General features: G+C 29.9%; 1 protein-coding gene across 1 annotated transcript in view; it reads right to left on the bottom strand.

Moving 5' to 3' along the window:
• The window catches only part of LOC148301253 (guanylate cyclase 32E-like), a 155,013-nt gene that overhangs the window by 52,140 nt on the left and 77,762 nt on the right, over positions 1-25,111 (bottom strand). Inside the window, exons 7-8 of the mRNA XM_088273586.1 lie at positions 13,586-13,682; positions 7,918-8,002 (exon numbers count right to left, since the gene is read on the bottom strand). Coding sequence (XP_088129712.1) covers positions 7,918-8,002; positions 13,586-13,682 — 182 coding nt within the window. The remainder of the gene's footprint in view (positions 1-7,917; positions 8,003-13,585; positions 13,683-25,111) is intronic.

Consider the following 25,111-nt stretch of genomic DNA (forward strand, 5'->3'; position numbering starts at 1 on the left):
TTATCTTGTTAAGAGTTCGCTATGTATCGAAAAATCAATAAAAAACAAAAAAAAGGATAAGCACCCCTTGCGTTCCTTCACTATTAAGTAATTTTCCCTTTTAAATTACCGTCACTTAAGGCGCACATGTTAGCAACTTATCTCTTCAATAAAAATAATGATATCAATTCGTAATATTTAACGATATTCCATTTATTGTTGAATAAGATTATGTTACTTTATTTTATGTATAGTATGTATATATATATATATATATATATATATATATATATATATATATATATATATATATATATATATATATATATATATATATATATATATATATATATATATATATATATATATATATATATATATATATATATATATATATATATATATATATAAATGTAAATTGGTTCATACCATAATTTTGAAATTTACAAATTTTCTTTTTGCAAACATGTCAAAAGAAATGTTTGCAAATATGTATTATGCATTTTTGCAATATTTTGAGTGTATTCAAATCTTAAACAGTTATACGTTTGTAGAGTGATCACTTAAATCAGCTTTTGACAGGTCGTAAACCCTGTAAACGCCCAAACTTCAAAATACTATATTCTTCTTCATCAATGTTGAAATATCATAAAAATTGCGTTGCATATATCTATATGTATATAAATTTAATGAGAAAAATAAATACGTTTTACGTTGCGTAACACATTTCAATATTCCAAATAAAGTCACCCTGTTGTATCTAAGAATAGGCAATATAGATATTTTCCAAGCCCATTGCATTAGTAGTATTACAAAATAACAGTGGAGCAGCCTTTATTTAATACGTGAGTTCAAACCCAAGTAAGCGAATAAGAAGAATGAAGAAAAAATACAATTTCATTAAGGGATCACAATTCTCGTTTATTTTTTTCCGTCTTTGAAACTTTTTTTTACTTGCATCAAAACTGACTGCGAGCAGTTTTTAGGATAGTCAAAGGTAGTAAGGTTAATAGCGCGTAAAACAAAAAGGAAAAAATACTTTGACCCTTTTTTGTTAAGTTTAAGATTGATATTTCTTGGTGGAACTATATTTTATATAATGAAATAACTATACAGTTTTTTTCCACATTTATTTTACTTTACCACTTGTCGGGTTTCGCCATTACCGATACCATCAGACAAGTGGGAGGCTAGACAAAATTATATGTTTAATATACAAAAAAAACAGGGGTTTGAAAATTAAGATTTGTATTTTGATATATACTTTTTTTAATACAGAAATGGATTTTAGTGGATGGATTTTAAATTTTACACAAAAACCCTTACCATAAGTTAAATGTTTTATAATTATTATTTTAATACACTTCTAATATTCATTCAATTTGAACTTATTTTGTTGATTTTTTGTGTTAAATCATTTTATTTTTAAGTAATGAGAAATATTCGTGTTTTTTATTATTTTCACTGATATTTCAATTTCATACTATTTCTGTGAGCCTAAGCGGCTTATTGTTAGAAATAAGTATCAAATTGCGGTAGAGGGATTCGAACCGAGAAACTCTGACTTAAGAGTCCGCGACACTTAACACGGGACCACAAACCAACACGGTTTTGGCCATGGTTATTAATCCTGCTTTGTCGAGTAAATATATAAATTTAGAATTTCTTCAAGTCTCTCACCAGTCTGATGATGTTGATAATGACTAACCCCGGTCACTGGTCAAACAAAAGAAATGTGGAAAAGCTATAAAGTTTATATTTTATTAATGTAATAATATAAATTATAATTATTCTCATAGTAATTTCAATTCAAAATAATGTACAATGATGTAATTGAAGTTTATTTTTTTTTGCAAAAGAAACAGATATACAAACAGATAAACAAAAAAAAAAAACAAAAAAAAAACAGATTTGTTTGAGCCAGATAAATTTGAGAAATTTAGTCAAAGAAAAAATTGGTTTGTTAACTACGATTGTCAGTTTAACCTTAATTGATTGGTACTGGGGAAAAAGCAACCCCCTGTATTTTTTATTCAAGGTTATGTATAATTAAAAGTAAAATTGGTTTAATTAAAGTAACTGACTGACTAAATATTAAGAAGGGGCTGTGGGCTAATCCCTAGGTAGTTAATTACTGAAAAAGGTGAGGGGAGTGGTAAATTTAATTATATCGTCGCTATATTTATTAATTAGCCAGTCATAATTATTTATATCTTGAGTATAATTTAATTACGTTACTGAAACTTTAGTTAACTTCAAATAATTATTTAATGCTGTTATTACCTACAAAGTGAACATTTTCATTGAGAGCGAAAATTTTTTTAATTTTAATTAAAATTTGCGATGCACGTACTATATTTATATAGCTTACAGATTTTTTCAAAATATACATTGTAATTATACATTGTTTTGTCCGCCTCCGTAGTGAAATGGTCAGCACGATTGGCTACCGTTCTGGAGGTCCCGGGTTCGATTCCCAAGGGGGGTAAAATAAATATAAGTGATTTTTTCACTGTTATATTAATTCAATATTACCCTGAAGCAGAGGGCTGATCACCTTTCCTTCATGTGTAAACGATCAAGATAACACTGCGTTTCTATGAAACAGTGCCCTATGCACCATTGGTGTGCGGATAAGGGTTTTATTATTATTATATACATCGTAATGTTGTTAAAATTGTTTTATATACTATAAAGGTATTTCCAAGAGCCTTAAAATATAAAAAAGTTCTTGTTAAAAAAACTCTAATGCATATGTGAAGTTATTTTAAGAACATTATTAACTATAAAACACGCAATGAGGTAACCCTTTTAATTCATTATTTTTATTTTTATTATATGTATATTGTGAAAGTTTTTTCCCGCATTTCTTCATTACTATATTTTTACATAAAATATTAGAGTTTTATTCGAGTTGTTTCATTTATAGATTGTTTAAAATTTTAATTATTTTGCGGAAATTATATTATTTCCATGAAAATCATAATAAATTTAATGCAGAATAATGAAAAAAAAACCTTAAATTTTATGTGTCAAAAAATCACAATTGATTGTACAACTTTTGTTCGTAAATTTTTAGTATTTTGTGATACGAAATAGCATTGATATAAAGTTTAATATCATATCTAAAATCGTGCGATAAAATAAATAAATTTTTTGAATTTGTGCGTTTATTATAAAAAAAATAAGAAAAGCTTATTTTGTCAAAATAAAAACGTTATAACTTACTTTAAACGGTTTTACATTTCACATTGTCATTTTTAAAGAAATAGACACCAAGACAATTTGCTCTAATTTGTCGAGGAAAAGCAACGCGGCAACAAGCGAACATCAATTATAATAAATTCGTTTTATAATGGCTTCAAATTTATTTGCTTTTCAAGACACCGAAGGATTTTCATGAAATATTGAATGACAAACTGTAATGTATATTTTTTGTTTCATTCGGTTTCAAGAAAAAAGAAGCCATTTATTCTTAGCGTTTTGGGGTTTCTATTTATCCCGATTCCTGATTCGTCGAGATATGGCACACTTATTGACGCTGGTGTCCAGAAATGACGGATCCTTCTGAAGACCGGGAGAAATGAGACAAGTTAATTTTAAATGGTCATTACCAACTGGAAAAAATGTAAAATGAATATCTGGAAAAGTTTAGAATATTCCAGAATATCCGAAAACTAGCAGTGATTTTATTTTTATTTCTATCCAAAAGAGGACTTTTCTCATTTCTTCAATCCTGTTATATTTATCCTTTTGAAGTAATCGTATTACTCTCATTGACATACTATATTTAACATCACTTGTAGTTTCTTGAGGTTGCCTTTGTTGGCTAAGTATAAAGCAATAATTAATATAAGGAGAATTTAGGTCATATTTGTAAATTAACCAGTACTCAATATTTTTATACTCTCTCAAGATTTTTTCGATTTCTTAAGACATAGTCAAAGTTTGCTGACAACGTTAATTTCGAGTCTTAAATCACATCCGAGATATATTTCATCCACCTTTTCAATAACATCACCGTTTAGGTTTGCCTGTGAAAGATTGTACAACATTTCGTAAAATTATTCAGTATTATACTTTTATCATGAATATTTTATCATGAACGCTTTAACAGACTTTAAAATTTTTGAAAGAAGTAATTTTATATCTTCAAGTGCATTAAATATGGTTGTGCTACATCTCACCTTGTAAAGGTATTTTAAGGTCATGTCAGGAATATAATTTGAGATGCTTTTAATGTAAGCACCGTTCCTAATGTTTAAACCCACAAAGAAGCGTTAAAAGTGATATGTTTTTTTTACATTAACTTTGCTATATGCTTTACTTTCATAAACAACGCACCTCCAATATATAACGTTGAACTATTATTTTCAACTTCGTAGAATTATTTGCTGAACTTTTTACCTATTTATATTTGACATTCAAGTGCGTGCAAGGGTCGTAGTCAAGTGACGCCGAGATGTTGGTGACATTTTATTTTAATGGAATAAAGAGGAGAGACCATTTTACAAATTGAATCTTACTTCGTATACAAAAATAGGAACGAAGTTTGTTCAGAGTTAAGGAAAATTGTGATTTTCGAGAAAGCGCCTGATACCCTCGTTTCCGAATTTTTATTCGGAAACGAGGGTATTACACTCTACTACAATTTGATACATATTTTTAATTATGAACCGAAATGCCACGAAATTATTAAGTATTTTTGTAAATAATTAAAACACAAATGTTTTTTAACTTAATATTTTTTTTATTTCATATATAAAAGTTAACGTTCAAAATATGATATTTTAATGGTTATATAGCTCTTTTATACAATATTTTTATGCCTTTAAGTTTCTTTTTCAGTCTTATATACCAAGGACATATTTTGTAACAATATAATTTTTTGATAAATCACAAGTCAAAGGAAGTCCTATTTTTGTGATTTTTAACTTAACTTTGAATACAATGTGTTATACGAAATAAAAACATAAGTTCCGTTGGAAATAATGAATAAAAATATAACAACAATAAGGAATTGAAATCCTATAACGACTGAATTTTCAGATTTGAGAGAAATACAGTGTCGAGTATAAAATAAATCCTTTATGAAAATAAACACGTATATTGAACTGTGAATTCCGCCTAAAGGAAAATAAAATGTGGGATTGATATTTGTAAAAATATTAAAAACTGAAAACTTTTTTTGAATGGATTGGTGATAAAAAACACTATATCGTGGGTATTCTGGCAATAATCTCTGTTTGAATAATCCCTCTTTTTTAAAGCCTGAATAAAATACCCGCTATAAAACTTAAAGTTGAATTTACTTTAAAAAAAACATATGTATGACATTTCAAACTACTTAGTGTATTTTGCTAGTTTATAAAACTTTATAATATGCATTATTAAGTCAAAATAGCATATTTTCGAGTTTAGGGTTTTTGCCAGTGCACCCACGATATCATACATATACCATATACCACCTTTAAAAAGTGGTAGATGTATGACATTTACCACTTTTTAAAGGAAAAATAAACAAGAAACAGTGTTTGGATAGATTGATTTACAAAAATTGTTGTACTATCGGGGTTCAAATGATGAGACTTGAATTTATTTAGTGTAAAAACATGTAGAAAAAAAAACAAATATAAAAAATGAGTATGAAACATCTTTGAGAAAAAATGCATGAAAAAAAACTAATAAAAAACAACCCTTAAAAGAAAAGAAAAAAACACCCCTTTGAAGACATTAAGGGGAAAGGGAGGAGGGAATATTTTCAATTTTTTTTTAGACTTTTCAGTTTTTTTTGTAAATTTTTCTATCCACGTGGATTCACACAATACTTCCTAGTATGGAATGAATATAATTTTTATTATTTTATGTTAATTCCATGCCTAAAATAACAAGAAGAAGCTGCAATATCTTTATTATAGGATTTTTATAACAGAAAGGAAATTAAATCATGAATATTTGGAATCGTGATTCGAGGATGTCAGAATTGATAATGTCACATTGTGAATAATGCATATTAATGCCAACTCACTTCTAATACAGAAAAAATAGAATTGAGGGTAAACTCGTGAAAAGTCTTTACTGATATATTTTAAACATATTTTTAAAAAAGCCTACGAGCCAAAACGTCATGTTGTCAGCAACTAGTAAAAATTGTTGTTATTTTTTTCGTTTTAATTTTGGTTAGGTATCCTTCAAAACGTAGATAAAAAGTAATAAATGGACTATCGTTTTCTTTTCAAAAGAGAGTCCAACCTTTTTAATTAATAGAAGATAAAGATTTAAACTGTATGACGGACAAATCAAATCAAATTGTATTTAAGAACATTTATATCATTTTTGACATTTCATCAAAGATGAAGAAGAATATGGAAGTCTGGGCATTTACGAGGCTGACGACCGTCAAGGCTGGTTTAAGTGATCACTTTACACACGTGTGACATTCAACAATTCTACCTATTATTGACAACCGAAAAACTCAAATTCTAATATGAAAAATAACTCCCAGTATTTGGACACACTCAAAATGTTGTAAGAATATTAATCAAACACAACACACGTTATTCTCCAATATGTATGTATATACTGTTTCAAATTCTCTTAATTTTAAAGAAATAGATAAAAAAATGTTTTTGAGTGTGTCTCAATTAATATTTACAATTGTTGAATGACTATCACTACACCAAGTAGTTATTTACCATATATCAATATTTATTTGCTATCTCAAAACAAGTAGATGAAGAAGTCTATAGATATGAAACATGGAACTTAAAAAAATTATACAGTTTACACAGTGTCTCAAATGAACACTTAAATCAGCCAATGACAGGTGCGTAGATACCCAAACTTCTTTATTTCTATGTCAATAAACTTCTTACTTGAGATAAAAATGAAATAGCGGTTTCAAATTTCGTTAAACCTAACGATCGCTACCTTTAAAAGATACGCTTGCCTGGAAACAAAATAACACGAGTCCTGAGCGATGGAAGTCCGAACGACAAATTCGCTAACCATACACGAATGTGGTAACCAACATACGGTCCGCGGGCCGATTCCGGCCCTGCAAAGATTTTCATGCGGGTATATAGAATTTGTTCGCCTCCGTAGTGTAATGGTCAGCGTGCTCGGCTACTGGAGATCCTAGGTTCGATTCTCAAAGGAGGGGGGGTCAAATAAATATAATGATTTCTCACTCTAATATTTCACGCCTGAGGCAGAGCGCTGATCACATTTCCTTTGTGTGTAAATGGTCAAGATCACACTGCATTTATATGATGCAGTGCCCTTTGCAACATTGAATGTGGATAAGAGTTTAAAGAATATATAAATATACACACACACATATATATATATAAATATAAATATAAATAAATATAATATATATATATATATATATATATATATATATATATATATATATATATATATATATATATATATATATATATATATATATATATATTTATATATATATATATATATATATATATATATATATATATATATATATATATATATATATATATATATTTATATATATATATATATATATATATATATATATATATATATATATATATATATATATATATATATATATATATACATATATATATATTATTTTAAAGAAATTTGTTATTTGGTTGTGAATTCACGGCAGCTGTACATATTTAAATTCATAAATTATTATTCGATTGGGTAGTGGATGCAATGTAAAAAATGTTAGATACGAGTATTAGGAAAACAATTTTTTTTCATGCACCCCCTCCCCGGTTTAAGAAAATATCATTCAATCTGGCCCTTTCTCAAAAAAGTTGGTGACCACAGCACTACGGTGAAGCTATCAATAGATAATGTAAGAATGTTACATTTTATACATGTAATATTAAGGTTCATTGTGCTCATATAAAAATACAAAATGTTTTCCAGAAAAATACTTACGGAGATGCTGTCGAATATTTTGTGGTAATTCGGTACACAGAATGGCGGCATGGCTGAGAGCTTGCGGATGTGTTTGCATACTTCCCTGGAAATAAGAAAATAAAATGAAATGAACCGGAAATCCTTCCTGTTGCAGGATTTCAAGAAAAAGGAAAAAAATGACATATTTGGCATTCAACATTCTTAACGTATAATTCCCATCTCATGTTATTTTTACCTCACAAGCAAGAATTCACAATATAGGAAAACCTCGATATAACGTATCTCTATTTACCGAACTTCGGATATAGCGGACAATAATCCGGTCAAATGTCAAAAACCGGAAACCGATTGGAGAAAAAAATTATCTTTAAAAAGTGGTTAAAAAAAATGTTTTTAGTTTTTATATAAGGTTTGAAAACATCCTGTTAATTTTTTTAAAAGCCTGCCTCAGTAGTGTAGTGGTTAGCGTATTTAGCTACCGTACTGGAGGTCACAAGCCAATCATCCGTTTTTTCATGCTAACCGGACTGCCAGACAGTAAAATTCCGTGTAGGGCACAAGTGTTCTTACCTTGCCAAAGATGAATTTATCAGCGGTAAGATCACATATCGACGATCTAATACCATTTTTTTTACTATTTAATTGTCACATAATGAAGTTTAACTATATTATACACATTCTCGTAATTTTAGAGAGTTGATTAAAATGTAAGAGTTGATAACGACAGAGTGGTGTGGCGTTCTATTCTCTCTGCCCACCCCTGCGGAGAAGCGGCGTGGTGGTTAGTTGGTTAGTTGATATTAAAAATGCAAATAAAACATACATTTTTCAAAGCAGGATTACCGCAGCAACCGCGTCGATATCAAACAGCAAAATCAAATCACCAGGAGTGTCCGTAGACTATGAATAGATTTGTGTTTTATATTGTTTATTTAAATACATCTAAACAGAGTGTTAATGTTTTTTTAAAAAATGGTCGAGTTTTAAACTTTTTTAGTACTAAACGGACTTTCGGCTTTAACGGACACCCCTCCCCCAAGTAGTCCGTTATATCGAGGTTTTACTGTATAAGAATATTATATAGCGGGCTGGTATAATTACATCAGTGGGTGGCTTCTATATTTCAATGTCTAAGTCGTTTATTTATCGTTAACAACGAATAATTAACGAAGCGTCATTTTCGTATAATTTTAGCGATTCCGAAAGCTGTCTGATTTGAACAGTCTTTCCACTTAGTCTTTGGGGTCGACCGTTTGCCAAATAAAAAGTAACTCAAGAGTAGATCTGTCATTTGGATATGAAACATGTTGTAAAAGGGTGTGTTTTTATTAACATTCATTATTTATTTATATTCTTTCACGATGAGAAATGTCATATTAGTTTCAAAACATTAACTTTATTACTTATTTGAGAACAAAAATATAAAAATGGTACAAAATTTGCAATTTTCCATTATATTTTTTTTTACTAATCTTTCTTCAAACCTTTATCTGCACCCGATGGTGCATAGGGCATTATATTATATGAACACAGTGTTATCTTGATTGTTAACACAAGAAGGAAAGGTGATCAGATCTCCGCTTCAGGTACCAGTCCAGGGTAATATATAATAAACATAAGAGTGAAAAAATCACAATTTTTTTTTTAACCCCCCCGTGGAAATCGAACCCGGGACTTCCAGTATTGTAGCCGAGCGTGCTGACCATTACAGTACGGAGGCGGACAAAATCACTGTACGAGCATATAACTTAAGTCGAACGAGGAATATTGTGGATGGGTATCTTAAGCAACTAACTACAACAGTAGTTGACAGGCGCCGTGGTGTAGACGCTGGACTACGAAACTAACCTCGAGGGCTCGATTCCCGCCAATTTCAAAATAAATTCAAGATTTATTTTCAATTGGTCTGAGTGTTGTATTTTTCACATTAACCTTCCCTATCCTTACAATCTTTGCGAGGTGTTCCTTTAAAAAATATATAAAATAGTTAAAAGTATACAAATCCTTTCATACACCCACAACAAAGGGTTATAAACTCCAAGAGAAAAAATAAATATGGAAGTAGAACACTTCAATATATGGTTCCTTCCATTTTTAATTTGTTGCCGACGGAGGTAAAAGGGTAAACATTATAGTGCAAAGAAAAAATAATGAGTTGGTGCTCAAAAGTTCATATATCAGGAATCGTAAAATAGTTTTTTGTCTTTCTTGTTGTGAGTATATACATGTTATCTTCTTTTTATCATTTTTCAAATTAGTTGAAAATAATGAAAATGTAAAAAAAATTCTACGAACAAGCCACATCAGAGGACTTCATGCGTTCCTTAGATATGTAAAACAAAATTTTAAATGTGACACTGTAGAAGTAAAAAAAAAGGTTTTTTTAAAAATTATTTAGTTGTCCCCAAAAATTGGATGTTTGAATCAGAAACGCATTTTTTCGATTACTTATGGTATCACTGTTGGACTTTTTATTTTATTTTTTATTTTTGTGATATTTTATAAGCAGCAAAAATCAGAACTTAATGCTCCACAGCAGTCAATGTCATACGTGTGTTCTTTTTTTCCCAATATGTACCTAAGTACTACCTTGCCGAGGCTGAGACTTATTAACCACACGCGGTTTCGGACTGTTTGAATGGTAATTCACAAGTTTTAAACGTGCTTATTTTTCGATTAGATGACATGGATATATAATATTTTTGCCTGAATAGGATCCTAGATTATTGCATTTTCTTTTGTTAGTTTTTTTTTTAAATTTAGTCACCTGAATTTTTTATTTTCATTGCTTTCGGTGATGAAATAGTTGCAAATATGACAAATAATACCATTAATTTATTAATTTATGCTATACTTGACCACCTCCGTAGCGCAGTGGTCACGTTTGGGTACCGTGCTGGAGGTCCCGGGTTCGATTTCCAGGGGGGTCAAAATAAGTATGGCCGATTTTCATTCTCATATTTATTTAATATCACCCTGGACTGGTACAAGAAGCGCAGGGTTGATCCCTTGCCTTCATGCAATTAACGATAAAGATAACACTGCGTCGCTACGATGCAGTGCCCTATGCACCATTGGGTGCGGATAAGGGTTAGAAGAAGAAGAAGAATACTTAAGAAATGCAAGTTTTTCCCCATTTCTTACAGTTCATATGAAGACCACAGGGTAAAAAATAAAGAGGGTACCTAAAGAACATTTCGAGATAATTGCAGTTAAAAAAAGGGTGTGGTTTGTTACGTAATTTATACCATATCGCCCAGTGTCGTTTCAATGACGGTCTTAGTGTTGAGCTAGGAATAAGTCCATAATCTGTAGTTAATACGCAATTTGTCGTCCTTTTTATCAAGGGTTGTGAAATTTATTTTTAGAAATATCGTCATTAATGTTTTGGTGTGAGAAATATAACAATATATTTTCAAACCCACCACAGTAAATATGTCATGAGCGTGTCTCAAATACCAATTGGAAATCTATTGAAAAGGGTAAATGAAGGTTTTTTAAATAAAAAATAGTTCCATTTATATATCTAGATTGAGTATTATTATGTTGCCGAAGGGTTTTATGACTGAGAAGAAAACGCAAATAGAATCGCCTCCAGAAATACTTCATTTGTGATTTTCAACCAACTTTATTTTGTTTGCTATTTGTGTTTGGGGTTCTAGGCACACACGCGTGTATATAAAATGTTGTTATTTGTTTAAAGGCAATATTTTGTAGCCAAAAGGTTGTCTGTGCACTAGCGGAATTCAAATTGTCCCTTGTCACATAAAATATATACAGAGGTTTCATAAAATAGTGAATATGTCATAGTCATTCATGGGTTACATAGAGTACAAAATGATTACTTAAAGTAACCAATGAAATGTTGGAAGCCATCGTGAGACATTCATAATATTTTTGTTTCTCAACATTTATAAAATTTAAGACGCAGTTAAGGTTTTTGCTTTATTACTCCTTATAAAAACGGTAGCTGACCTTTTTTGTATGTTTTTTCCTGACCGTTGTGGATCTTGTTAAGTTAATCAGACAATGCTGTATTTTTTTATGCATTTATTTTTTTAATTTTTTAGGATTCACTATTTTTTTCAATAATTTTAATACCTTCTTCTTCTTCTTCTTATAAGCCTTATCCGCACCCAATAGTGTATAAGGCACTGCATAGTATCGTCGCAGTGCTATCTTAATCATTAACAGATGAAGGCAAGGTTATATTACTCCTGCGCTTCATAGACCAGTCGAAGGTTATATTACTTAAATATTAGAAAAATCATTTCAAATCTTATATTTATTTGACTTCATATTGGGAATCAAACCCAGGACCTCTAGTACGTTAGGCAAGCGTGCTGGCCATTACACAACGGAGGCGGACAATACATAGGACGGATATTTTAAATACGAGTATGTATTCTCATTTCTCTTAAGTTTTTTTCTGTCTTCATGTTTTCGCATATGAATTCATAATTATTAATTTAATTTGTATGGTTAGTTTCAGCTTTAGTTGATGTCTGGTATTCATTTATTTGGTTATAAGTTATAAATTTTCAATTTGAGTATAAAACGTGAGATGAAAAACTCTTAAAAAATTAAGTTGCACATCGTTATACTCTTTTTAATGACAAAAAAGTACCGAAATATTTGCATTATGTGGACTTATTTATTTTAAATGTGAAATATCCTAAATATCTTAATTACCTCGATTACGCCAACTCCCATTCGTATGAAAGCGAAAGTGGAAAACCTCAGAGACAAAACCATCATGTCGGATCACGGAAGGGCGGCAAAAGAGGATAAAAGTGAAGTCCCGTTTGAACTGTGCTAGTCTGGAAGTTAGAAATTGGCCATCCACAATGACGAGGAGCTGAATAAGCTGCCCTCCAGCGTGACAACCATCGCTCAGGAAGGCGTCCTGCCCAACACCTTGGCCATTCTCCAGACCATGGGATCAAGAGGGAGGCGTTTTAATTTGCCGGCTCATCTTTTCCCCGCTCCAGACTCGATTTATTTTTTGTTTATCATTATCATCATCATCCTACTACTATTATTATTATCCATGTCTTTATAAGCGCCCTTGACGTAGAACTTTACGAAAATGTCGCTTTACAAATAATCCAAATTATTATTACTATTCTTTTTTGACATCTCATCAAAGATGAAGAAGAATATGGAAGTCTGGGCATTTACGGGGATGACAACCATCATAGGCTGGTTTAAGTGATCACTTTATACACGTGTAACATTCACCAATTCTACCCATTATTGACAACCACACTACTCAAATTCTTGGAAGTTCTATATATATGAACCAATTTAGAAACCTTGTTCTTGAATCACTAGAATTTCACTAGAGGCATCTATTGGTGAGATGTAAAGAAGCTTTTTACTAAGCAGAAACTTTTATATTAGTATGTGAGGTCCGAATTCTGGATTCCTATCACACACATGAGAAACGCCAGAAAATACCATTTTCATTTTTATTATTTAAGCTTATAATTTGACCAGATAATTTATTTATAACATTTAAATGTTGTAAATTATTAATATTATTATCCCTAATTTGGAGAGAATATACTTGATATTCTCAGTTTCTCTATTTACGACCCTCGCCAGGAACCATCGCGGATACGGTGATAGAGGGGGCACTATATACTGTAACATGTTGAATAATATTATGATGAATAGCGAATACCTGTAGTCTGGATTGCTGGGGTGAGAAGGCGTAAGTTTCAGGACGGACCGGAAGGCGAACAGATCCTGACTTCCGTTCAGGAATGGGTCCAGGTACGCTGTAAAGAAGGGAATCAAATTATTTCAACAAAATAGCACGTCTATACTTCTTGACACTTTTCATAGTGACCTTAAACTATCCCATGTGACATTTCTTAGATAAATACAAAAAAGGATATCTCAAAAATTTGAAAGGATTTATATCAGAAATGTGCTTTATTAGAAAGAGTTTAAAAATATGTATTAATTTTAAATCAAACACAGATTTTTTTGAGTCTACAAAGTTGTATTTTATTAACAAAAACACATAAAAAATTTATATTGTGACAATTGTTTCGCCTTGTTAGGGCATTATCAAACGAATGATTTCGTTTGATAATGCCCTTATATCCATTCGTTTGATAATGCCCTAACAAGGCAAAACAATTGTCACAATGTAATTTTTTTATGTGTTTTTGTCAATAAAATACAACTTAGTAGACTCAACAAATCAGTGTTTGATTTGAATTACTACATAAATTAAAATGGAGTTCTACAAATTAAACGCCAAATCAATAAATATGTTTAAAAATAAGTTAATTGGCAACATATGTGTCCATATATGAACATAACTGTTCACAAATCTTGGTTACTTCACTTTAGAGTTATTTTAAATTTTTGACATTTTTAACAAAGATAAAAAAGAATAGGGAACTTCGCGGTTTTACAGGGCTTACAACCCTTAATAGGTCGGTTTAAGTGATCACTCTATACACGGGTAATATTCACTCCTCTAACCATGATTGATAACTACGCTACTCAAAATTTTGGAACTCATACATATATGATATAATTCTAACGTTGCTTCAGGTGCGAGTTTACGGCAGTATCTCTGATTGATTTTATTGAGCTTTTTTTTAATCGGAGACCCTTTTAATTGAATGTATGCAAGATTCTTATTCATGATCACTTAAACCAACCTATGATAAGCCCCGTATATACCAAGGCTTTGACAATAATAATATTAATTAATTTATAAGGTGATCAATTTGCGGAACATCAGATATAAAATTTTTCAATTTAAAAAATAAAACAGTTTAAAATAAATAGACTTAACGTGATAAATTTGTAGAAATCATGATATTAAACCGTGGAATTTAATACTAGTACAAATATAGCCGAAATGTTCTCCCGATTAACTCTTTTTATCTGCTATTAGACAAACATTAGATAAAAGAGTTGGTTGTGTTATTTAAGTACATAATTCAATTAAATATTATTTTTAGGCCTAAGCGGCTCGTTATTCAAAATAGAAACCAAGTCATGGTAGACTGGGCTCGAACCCGGAAATTCTGACTTACAAAAAATGCGCGACGAAATCTTTGAGCTTAGATACCGTAAAAGTTAAAGGTCGTTTAAACTTTATTTATAGATATAGAAAAAGAAAATAAAATTCAATTATATTAGATTATTTTTGAAAAAACAAGAACGTTATAAAAATTCGAAAAAAGGATCAAAGATGCTGTTTTAATACTTTGTGAAATTTACTATTGTTAGTCTGAAGAGCAGCAATATGAGAAATCGATATATTTCGTACCTATTGACGAAATAATAGATTTGGTGTAAAACTATTGATAATGTTGAGAAGTGAATTTTTTATTTGATCCTTTTTTGTCTTTGTTAAGATAGTAACTATTTGTGAATATTACCAAAAGATTTAGCTGCAGAATATATGGTTTCAACCAATAAAAGAATTTAGAATTGATAAAATACATCTCTAGTGACGTAAATAAAAGAGCAATCTGTTAAAAAAATATTTATAAAATCTTCAAAAATTGCTTTGTATGGTGCAAAAGCTCTTTTGATGTAAAATCCAATTTATTTATTGGACATAAAGCGATTGGTTTTTTAACCGTTTGCGTTATTCTTGTATGATGTATTTATATATTCACGAATTATTCTTGATAATCGTTTAATATCGCACTCACAACGAATTGTAAACTTACCCTATAATGCAAATATACCTCCCGCATAGAATAATAATGTTATTCTTAGCCACATTTTCTCGTTCTTTACTCATATACGTATATTTATCTCGAGTCATTTCGAATGAATTATTGGTGAGAACAACGTCTGGTGTTTTAACCCCAGACATCCATTCCAGGTGGTCCGTTACATTGGACAGATAAGGCGTTAACTATAATACCGATTCTCTAAAAATTACACGTGATCCGAAGCGGGGTACCAAAAGACCCCAGTTCGTATTTGTATGGAAATCATAACACGCAGTTCGCAGCAAGTGCCAACTCGCCGTCAGCTGAGTCATAGATGGTACGTCTGGTCTAACGCGCCGCCAAGCACCGACCGAATTCTACCATCCAATAAGCGAGAGTCCGGAAGTTTATATTTGATTCACTATCTCTGTATGGTAATATCAAATATATTTGAGTGAAAGAAATAACATGTCGCTCGCAGACAAGAAATTAACGTGCTTATAACATATGATTGTTTTTTTTATTATAAAAAATGACATTTTGAAACATTAAACGATTTTAAATAATGTAAATAAAAAAGGCACTTTTAATTATTATTTTTAAGATAATACAAATATAGAGCAGCTCTTATAAAACTAAAGTTATCGAATTAAAATTAATATATGGGGGATTTCAATACCCCTGTTAGATCCGGTTAGGTTAACTTTAGTTCAATACTTTATTTTCAACGACATTGGCATGTTGAAACCTATTATCGATTTGTAATATCAAGACGTTAAACGATTATTTTTTAACGTTGGTTGACACTTTCTTAACGCGTAAATTTTTATTTGAAATTGACGTCTTGGGTCCCATTTCGTAAGCCAATGAAAATATTATGGTCATTAAATTTAAATACAATTCTGCAAACTGGTTACTGTAGGGATACACTGTAGAGAGTAAATAAAAGAGTAAAGCATTTGACTCACACACTATAAAATTATTACACTCAAAGGGCAAGCCATAAACATTTTGGAAAATTTCAATATACATCACAATTTAAATAGGGTAAAGTCGCCAAATAACGTCCCCTTTTTATAAAATATTCGTAAAAAAAAAATATCACGAGTAAAGTAATAATTACGTCAAAGTTTAGATTGAACATTCCTTTATTAATTTAAATAATCAAAAACCCGTTAACTTTGTTACTTTTTTTACAAAAAAGCTTTAACAAAAAAGGAGAAATTCTGAAGAAATATTTTTGAGCACCTAATTTCGTCCCGGGGACGATATTTAGATCACAATAATCAGTATGTAAACTTAAATTGTATTTTTAACAATAATTATAAGAAATTATAATTATAATATCTACTCGGACTTTTATTTATCATTGGTATTACATTAAGTAATTTTAATTCTCCGATAAAATTGAACAGATAAAATATGTTGCTGGATTTTCAATACAATTCTCATGCATCAATTGGAAACGTGCACCTTATCCATTTCTCTCCCTTTTTATCTTGTGAAAAACTTTTATAACAAACTGGGCATTCAGCGTCATCATTATCAATATCTTCTTCGTCGTTACGTAAGGGGATGATATTAGGAATTTGCCAATTGTGTTGGTAACCTCCATTCAACAAAAAACACATGTCATAAGCTAAATGAAATTAAAATTATTTTAAATCTAAGGAGGAACAACTAATTGTCAGAAAATTTCGTTTCAACAAGTCAAACACATCATAGTTTAAATATAAACGAAAGTATTTCAATAAAAAACTCACCTTCAACAGTTTTTTTCTTTTTTAAATATCTTAACCCAGGAGTGACGTTTCACCGTCAAATGTTTGCAATGGCCGACTATTAAAACTAACTTGAGATTCAAAGAATAAAAACTAGATGGTGTTGCTTAGTAAAAAGAAACCAATGGGGATGATATTAGGTTCGGGGACGAAATTCGCCGACTATACCTTACTGATAGAACATTAATTTATAATATGCTTTTCCAAAAATCATCTTCATTATTGTCTACGTTGCTATTATACAAAGTCCCACCCCTGAACCCCCTCTCTCTAGTTATTACCTCATCCACCTCTACTAATACATAAATAATTTTTTACTTGTTTTTGTAATCACCCGTCAATGAAAACATCTGTAGTTTTTGGAACTAGTCGTGTGAAATGAAATCAAACTCAATAAGTGATATGAAAAAAATGTTTAATTCTCAATAAGTTCATTAAAAAGCTATGTAAAAAGATAAACACAAGACTCGAGAAATTGTCAGTAATATTATGACCGCGTTATTTAATTTTGTTATGGGGGTATGAATAATAATCCGATTATTGCTTTGCAATATGATTTGGCGGAATGTATTATGCATAAGGCTTTAGAACAGCCATCAAGCGGGGATGAATATTAACTTGACGTCAATATTATACAAAATACAAATAATACGTTAAAAGGGCTATGACTTTGATGTCGTATAAGATTAAAATGTTTATTGAGATGTAAATACGCAAGTCTGGGTATTAAGAGGATTTTTATCTGTGCTCATTTTTGACTGACTGAGTTAAGTGATCCATTTATATACAGTGTAATGTTCAACATTCTTTATTTGATTTACAGTATTACTGACTTTAATGTTCAGTAAAAACAAAGTTTTAAACAATGACGCTTATGAGATATTTTAATTATTTTTATTTCATTTTTCTTTTTTAAAAGAATAACTTCATATCACGTTATATTATACGGACAATATTTGAAGTTAGTCAATAAAACTGTCAATAAAGTGGGATAAATACAGTAATGAAAAACAAAAATTAGGATTTATTCAAATCACATGACTATGTCTTAAAAATATTTTTTTCTCACACCTATTCACACCCAATGGTGCATAGGGCACTGTATCGTGTTGACACAGTGTTATCTTAATCGTTACTAACCATAACACCGCGGGAGCGGATATATTTACACAAAAATCGGGGATAAAAATATTATTAAAAAAAACTCTATTCCTAAGAATAGTTCAATATCGGTTTTCAATTTCAGAAAATATTTCAGATTAAAATCTATAGTGAAAATTGAATATAAATTAATATATCGAACTAGTTGACATTTTCTGGGCAAACCTTTCGGGCTTTGAAAACTTCTAACAAAATAAATATTTATATTCCAGAAAATATGAATGGAATTCCCGAAAGCCATTGAAATGTTAGTCACGAAGTAATTTACATTCGGAAAAAATCCTACTAAGGCAGACGTTATTCCATATATTTTCCAGAGTTCAGTACACTCATAAACCTTTGATAAACCTTTCTGCATAATAATATTGACTGTCATGAAATTACTGAAAATTTTGTTAAGATCCAATCAAACACCAATTTGAGGAAACATGCTCGAGAATATTAACAGGATGCTTGTTTCTAAGCTTCGCGAAACACTAAACGACACGGATTTCATTACTAAATTTTGCAAATCGATTTGTTTATTTGGGAAACGCGACAAATTTAAAAGCTTTCCTCATTATTCACCGGTACTTAGTTATAATTATCGAGGTTGTGTGAACAAGCATTAATTTTAGAACGTTTTCACGAAGCGATCTCCAAAATCCTTGATGGTAAGGAGACACGATTTTATCAATGAATACATATGTACTTAAAGTTAATAATCCATTTTAAACAAGGATCAAGTTTAATTAGGATTAAGAAAACGTGAGCTCAAAGATTATTACAAACAATTGGTATTTATGAAATTAAGTGTGCAGATTGCGATAGAAAGTACATATATAGGTCAAACTATTCAATTTTGCAAATCGATTTGTTTATTTGGGAAACGCGACAAATTTAAAAGCTTCCCTCATTATTCACCGGTACTTAGTTATAATTATCGAGGTTGTGTGAACAAGCATTAATTTTAGAACGTTTTCACGAAGCGATCTCCAAAATCCTTGATGGTAAGGAGACACAATTTTATAAATGAATACATATGTACTTAAAGTTAATAATCCATTTTAAACAAGGATCAAGTTTAATTAGGATTAAGAAAACGTGAGCTCAAAGATTATTACAAACAAGTGGTATTTATGAAATTAAGTGTGCAGATTGCGATAGAAAATATATAGGTCAAACCGCGAGAAATTAAAAGATAAGGATTAAAGAACATCGTAGCGGTCTTGTTAGCAATTATTTTTCGGAATTTGCAAATCACATGATAGATACAAATCACTCATTCCCCTCTCACAAACTAAAATTATTATACGTTGTACCCCACAAAAGCCAAATTATGAATTATTTAGAAAATTTATAAATCCAAAATAACCTTAATTCTAATAATAATTTAATTAATATAATTTTATTTTAAAATTTTCACCTTTGTTTCCATTTTTCCTTTATTTTTAAACTCCACCTCTTTGACCCCCCCTCCCTTAACTTACGCCTCTTTATTATTTTATTTTTTATTTATAATTTTTTATTATTTATTCATAGAACAGTTACTTTATTATTTATTTATAGAACAGTTTTTTTATTAATTATGTTTTAGTTATTATTTTGACCTGAAGATGGAAACTTAGCTTCCAAAACTAGTAGTCATAAATAAACTCAAGTGGTAAAAAAACAAGTGTTTTATTTAATAATTTCAAAGATTATTTTACTTGGTACCCATTATTTCAGAATTTTCCCAGAAGTCTGTAAAATAATTTTTTTTTTTTAGTAAATTCTTTATATCAGAATATTTTTTATTATTTATTTCAATATTATTTATATAAAGCATGAAGAACTTTGAAAATTAATATGGAAATTAGTAGTACCTACAGTTATGATATCCGATTCACATTTCCAACCCTGAATCTACGCAAGATTTAGTGTTGTAAGACTTTCGAAATATTTATTTTTATGCTGCTTTTTCCTTTGTGGTAAATTTAAACGTATCTCGACGGTAAATAGAGGTTTTATTTACAATTTCACTGACAAAAACGTTGGTCTTAGAAGGTTGTGTAAAATCAAGAACGGTTTTACTTAAAACAAACTGTAAGTACCGCCCATACCTAGGATTTTTATTTTATTTTTATTATTTCAGAAGAGTTTTCACAAAATATGATTGCCTGTACATAATATCATTGAACACGAAAATATAGTATTATTGTGTTTGTGTGTATGTGTGTTTCATTCGCTTTTACCTTGTAATTATGTGGTAGAATCATCATGGATAAAGCATTGTTATTTTCTGTCTATTTATTTCTGTTTATAACATCAAACTAAATTATATTTCTTTATCCTATTTACCAAGTTAAATAATATATTTTTTCAAAATTCTTTACCTTTGCATTCAATTTTTTCTTCGTTTTCAAACTCCGCCCCTTGACTTACCCCCTCCCCCTAACTTACCGCTCTTCTTATTTAAACAACAGTTTTTTTTTATATATTAGTTATTATTCAGGCCTAACAATGGAAGTTCAGAAACTAGTAGTCATTAATAAACTCAAGTGATTTTAAAACAAGTGATTTCGTTATCATTTTAACATGTCTTACCACAAAGTAAATGCCGAAACAATAAATAAATTAAGTTAAGAAATCTCGCACCAAGGCAAACAGTCATTGATTCACAATTTGATTATTATGATTTATAAAATTATATAAAGAAATACGTAAAACAAATGTTTATAGCATAATATTAATTATAGATCATCAATGTTCTACATTAAGTTTCATCCATCTCTGAATGGTGATTTTATTGCTCGGAATTTACCGTATTTTTTGGGTGGTGAAAGCAAATTTACCAATTTGGATCTTCAGAATCTTATCCTTTTGAGTTCAAAAGAGGTTTTTTCTTTAGACCTTACTATGTTGGTCATCGTATTATGGTTGTGAGCTGAATGCTGATTGAGTACTGCTTAAGCCACTATTTTTCAATAGGCGTGAAAAACCTGCTGCTAATATTTGCTTGAATTTAAGAAAAATTCTTAAATTCACACAAAAAGTTAATAAAAACAATTCAATTCGACATAATAATACTATATTTCATAAATTCCTTAATATGCATGCATTTTTTTGGGTACGCAATTTGTTTTAAGATCCTACCTTGAGTTTTTATCAAAGGTAACCCCAAATATGTATTTAATATGATACTTTTATGAAATAAATAAATAAAAACGAAATTGGTTTTGAATTATTCCAGTCATAAATTTTACTGTAATATTTTTTGTTCATACCAGAATCGTATTACTGATCTATTTTATTTCACAAAATTCACAATCAACCTGTTTTTGAATTGACTAAGTGCCAAAAACATCGAAGAGTGTTAAAAGAACAATGGAAGGTATTATTTTTAAAATAGTATTAATTTCTTAAATGTTTTTCGCAGATACTTTGCGGCACATTTTATAAACTTTATAAAATTAAACAACTTTGGTGTACGGAGTGTGTGGAAGTTTTTGGTAAGGGAATGTTATTAACTATGAGTATTTTAATGTTTTAGAATTTAATAAACCCTGATGATGACAGGGTTCTTCGTCGAAACCGATTGTAGTATACTTATAATAAGTATACTTATAATAAAAAAGTTGTTAAAACAAAGTTGTTTAATTTTATAAAGTATTAATTAATATAATTTTATATTCTTCTTCTCGACTTTCTCACACGAGTGTCTTAACGTTTTAAAGCAGGTGATGTTTATTCCAGATCACCTATTTTTAAATATTTTTTTTTACACATTTACCCGGTTTTTGTATAATCGTTGGTTTCGGCATTTATTTAAACTAAGAGGACTAAACACAAAGGGATCATTACGCACATTTGAAAAGGCAAAGAGCAAGTTAATTATAAAAATGGCAGCGCTTTAATCGTTTGCCGTAAATACCCCAGTCGAATACGGTAACCTTTCTTTTTTAATCCGTTTTTTCTACAACTGTTCATTTTCACTCGAAATTATTTTTTTTTACTAAAAAACTACAGAATGAATAGAAATAGACTTTACATTTCGACATCTTAACAAAGATGAAGAATATTGGAAGTCTCGGTATTCTTGAGGCGCTAAGGGCACTAAATTAATTTAAGAACTTTTTAAGTTTACTATTGTTATTACAGGGCTTTCGATCTCATACGCTGGTAAAGATGTCATTTTACACACGTGCAACTTTCACCCACGATTGACAACCATAATGCTTAAATTTTCTATATTCAAACTCCTAGATATAATTAATATATGTATTGATCAATCTTATGATGTACAAATGAGTTTACAACAGCTATCTATGTTGGATAGAGAAAGTTTTTATTTGGCAAAGACCCTTTTATTCGTATGCAAGATGTCAACCCCGGATTATTTTAAGATACTGGAAGATGCCTGAAAACATGATTATAATTTTTTTAATGTAGCTTATAATTGTACTTTAAGTTTGATTTAACTTAATTAATCTTTGACAAGCCATAGGCCATGTAAACACCTAGATTTCAATTTTTTTCCATCTATGTTGAGATGTTAAAAAGTAAAAATAACTCCTAAATCTCAGATTTGTGAACAAGTATCAGAACACACTTAAAATGTCGTGAAGAAATAGACTTATTTATTTAAAAGGAATCCTATTCGCTTAGCAGAAAATAAAGGAAGGAAATAAAGGATGAGGGGGGATAACGATTTCGGAGTAAATGAAAACAATTTAATATCTAACTCATTTTAACTGTACACAAATGTAAATATTTGCACAGCTTTTCATATAACTCTTGAAAAGAAATTAAATATCTGCTGAGAAAACCGAGAGGAATTTAATTATCGTTTCCTCTTTATTGCTTATTACTTAAAAACAAAAATATTGGTGCTTTTTAGGTATTTATTTAATAAAGTATGAAATAAGATTGACCTAAGAATATCTAAAAAGATTTATGTGTGAAAGCTCTAATTTAAACATAATGAAAAAAAACTTGAGTAAGACCACTTTTAAGTTAGTTAATGTTAGATTAACGCAGAGAACATCATAGTCTAAGCTTAACTCGAAGGTGCACAGTTTACACCCGTGCTGTGCCAGGCGGGTTTCCCGCAAGGTATCGGACCCTCCCAGTGTAAAATGTAAACCTTGTACATAATAAGCAAGGTAAATAATAAATGCAATTCCCATCTAAAAAAAAAAAGTTAGTTAATGTAAACATTTTTACTTTCTAAAACTAAACTTGTTCTCGGTAACAAGTGAAAATACAAACAATATGAATTTTCACATCATGGGATTATCTATAGTTCTAGAAAGATATCGTATTTACATTAATAAACTCAAAAGTGTATTAAACAACTGTTTTATTTTCATATTAAACCATCACAATACAATTCATTTTTTGGAAATAACTTTTCAAAACTAACTAGTTGTATAAATAACATAATCAAATAATACGAATGATAAAAAAGTTTCTGAAGTCATGGCTCGCAGCTAAGCCAGAAATTGATCATTAAAATCGGTTAGGGGGGCGAGATATTCTAAGGCGAAAAAATTGCGACGCCAAAAATCCATTGTTGTGAAACATTTGTTACGAATTGTAGAGTAGCTAAGTCAGTATTTTACTCACTTAAATCTTGTCACAAAATTAGCGTTTAATATTCAAATCCTCTTCAAGAAATTAAAAAAAGTGGTCTTTTGATTAAATTTTGGTAAAAGCACCTCGGGGAATCGTTCAAAGCCTTATTCTTGTAAAAACAATAAAGATCAACTTAGGGTAGATGACAAAATTATCGTTTTTCTTCAACTTGTTGTGACAATGAACAAAAACCAGTTCGTTCGATAGGCTTCTTTTTAAAATGTAATAATTTTCAAATTGTAGGGTCTCTAAGTTGGTGTCAATTGAGAATCGTAAACAAGATTCAAAATTCCTCGAGCTACTATGCAATACATCATGGAGCCTTTGGCGGTATATTTGGTCAATAAATTAGAACATTCTAGACACTGCAGGGTGAAAGCAGTCCACAAGAAACCCAGTGAACGAGATCACTACGACTTCTTATGCATAGTATAATCGCAGTGTTATCTTGATCGTTAATTGCATGATGGCAAGGTGATAAGTACTGCTCTATTTGTATCAATCCAGGTGATAAATAAATTAAACAAACAAAATAGTAAAAATCACCCATATTTAATTTTATCCCCCTGGGATCGATTGTAGGATCTCTAGCATGATAGTTAAATGCGTTAACCACTAGACTATATTTTAAATTTTTATTAGATGTTCAGTTGCATCGTGCCTCATAAATAAATTTATTAGTGCGGTAGATTTATTTATTATTTTAGCACAGTTCATTAAAACAATTTTTTGCATATATCTATATAAATACTTTATATACTTTTATATACATAAATTCTCCCTTTAAAACCATCTCTACTTTTATGAGAGTAATAATTCTAAGATTGTTTTTATAAAATATATAAATATACAAAGTATTCAAATATAGAATAAAATGTAATTTTAAAACAACCATGTATTTTTTTCCACATGAAAGTTATTTGTCCAGCAACCGGGTTTCGTCGTAACCTACATCACCAGTCTGATTATGTTGGTTAC

Source organism: Brachycentrus maculatus, unplaced genomic scaffold (assembly GCF_059751285.1).
Source record: "Brachycentrus maculatus isolate JH-2025_06_01 unplaced genomic scaffold, ASM5975128v1 h1tg000589l, whole genome shotgun sequence".
Classification (NCBI taxonomy): Eukaryota; Metazoa; Arthropoda; class Insecta; order Trichoptera; family Brachycentridae; genus Brachycentrus; species Brachycentrus maculatus.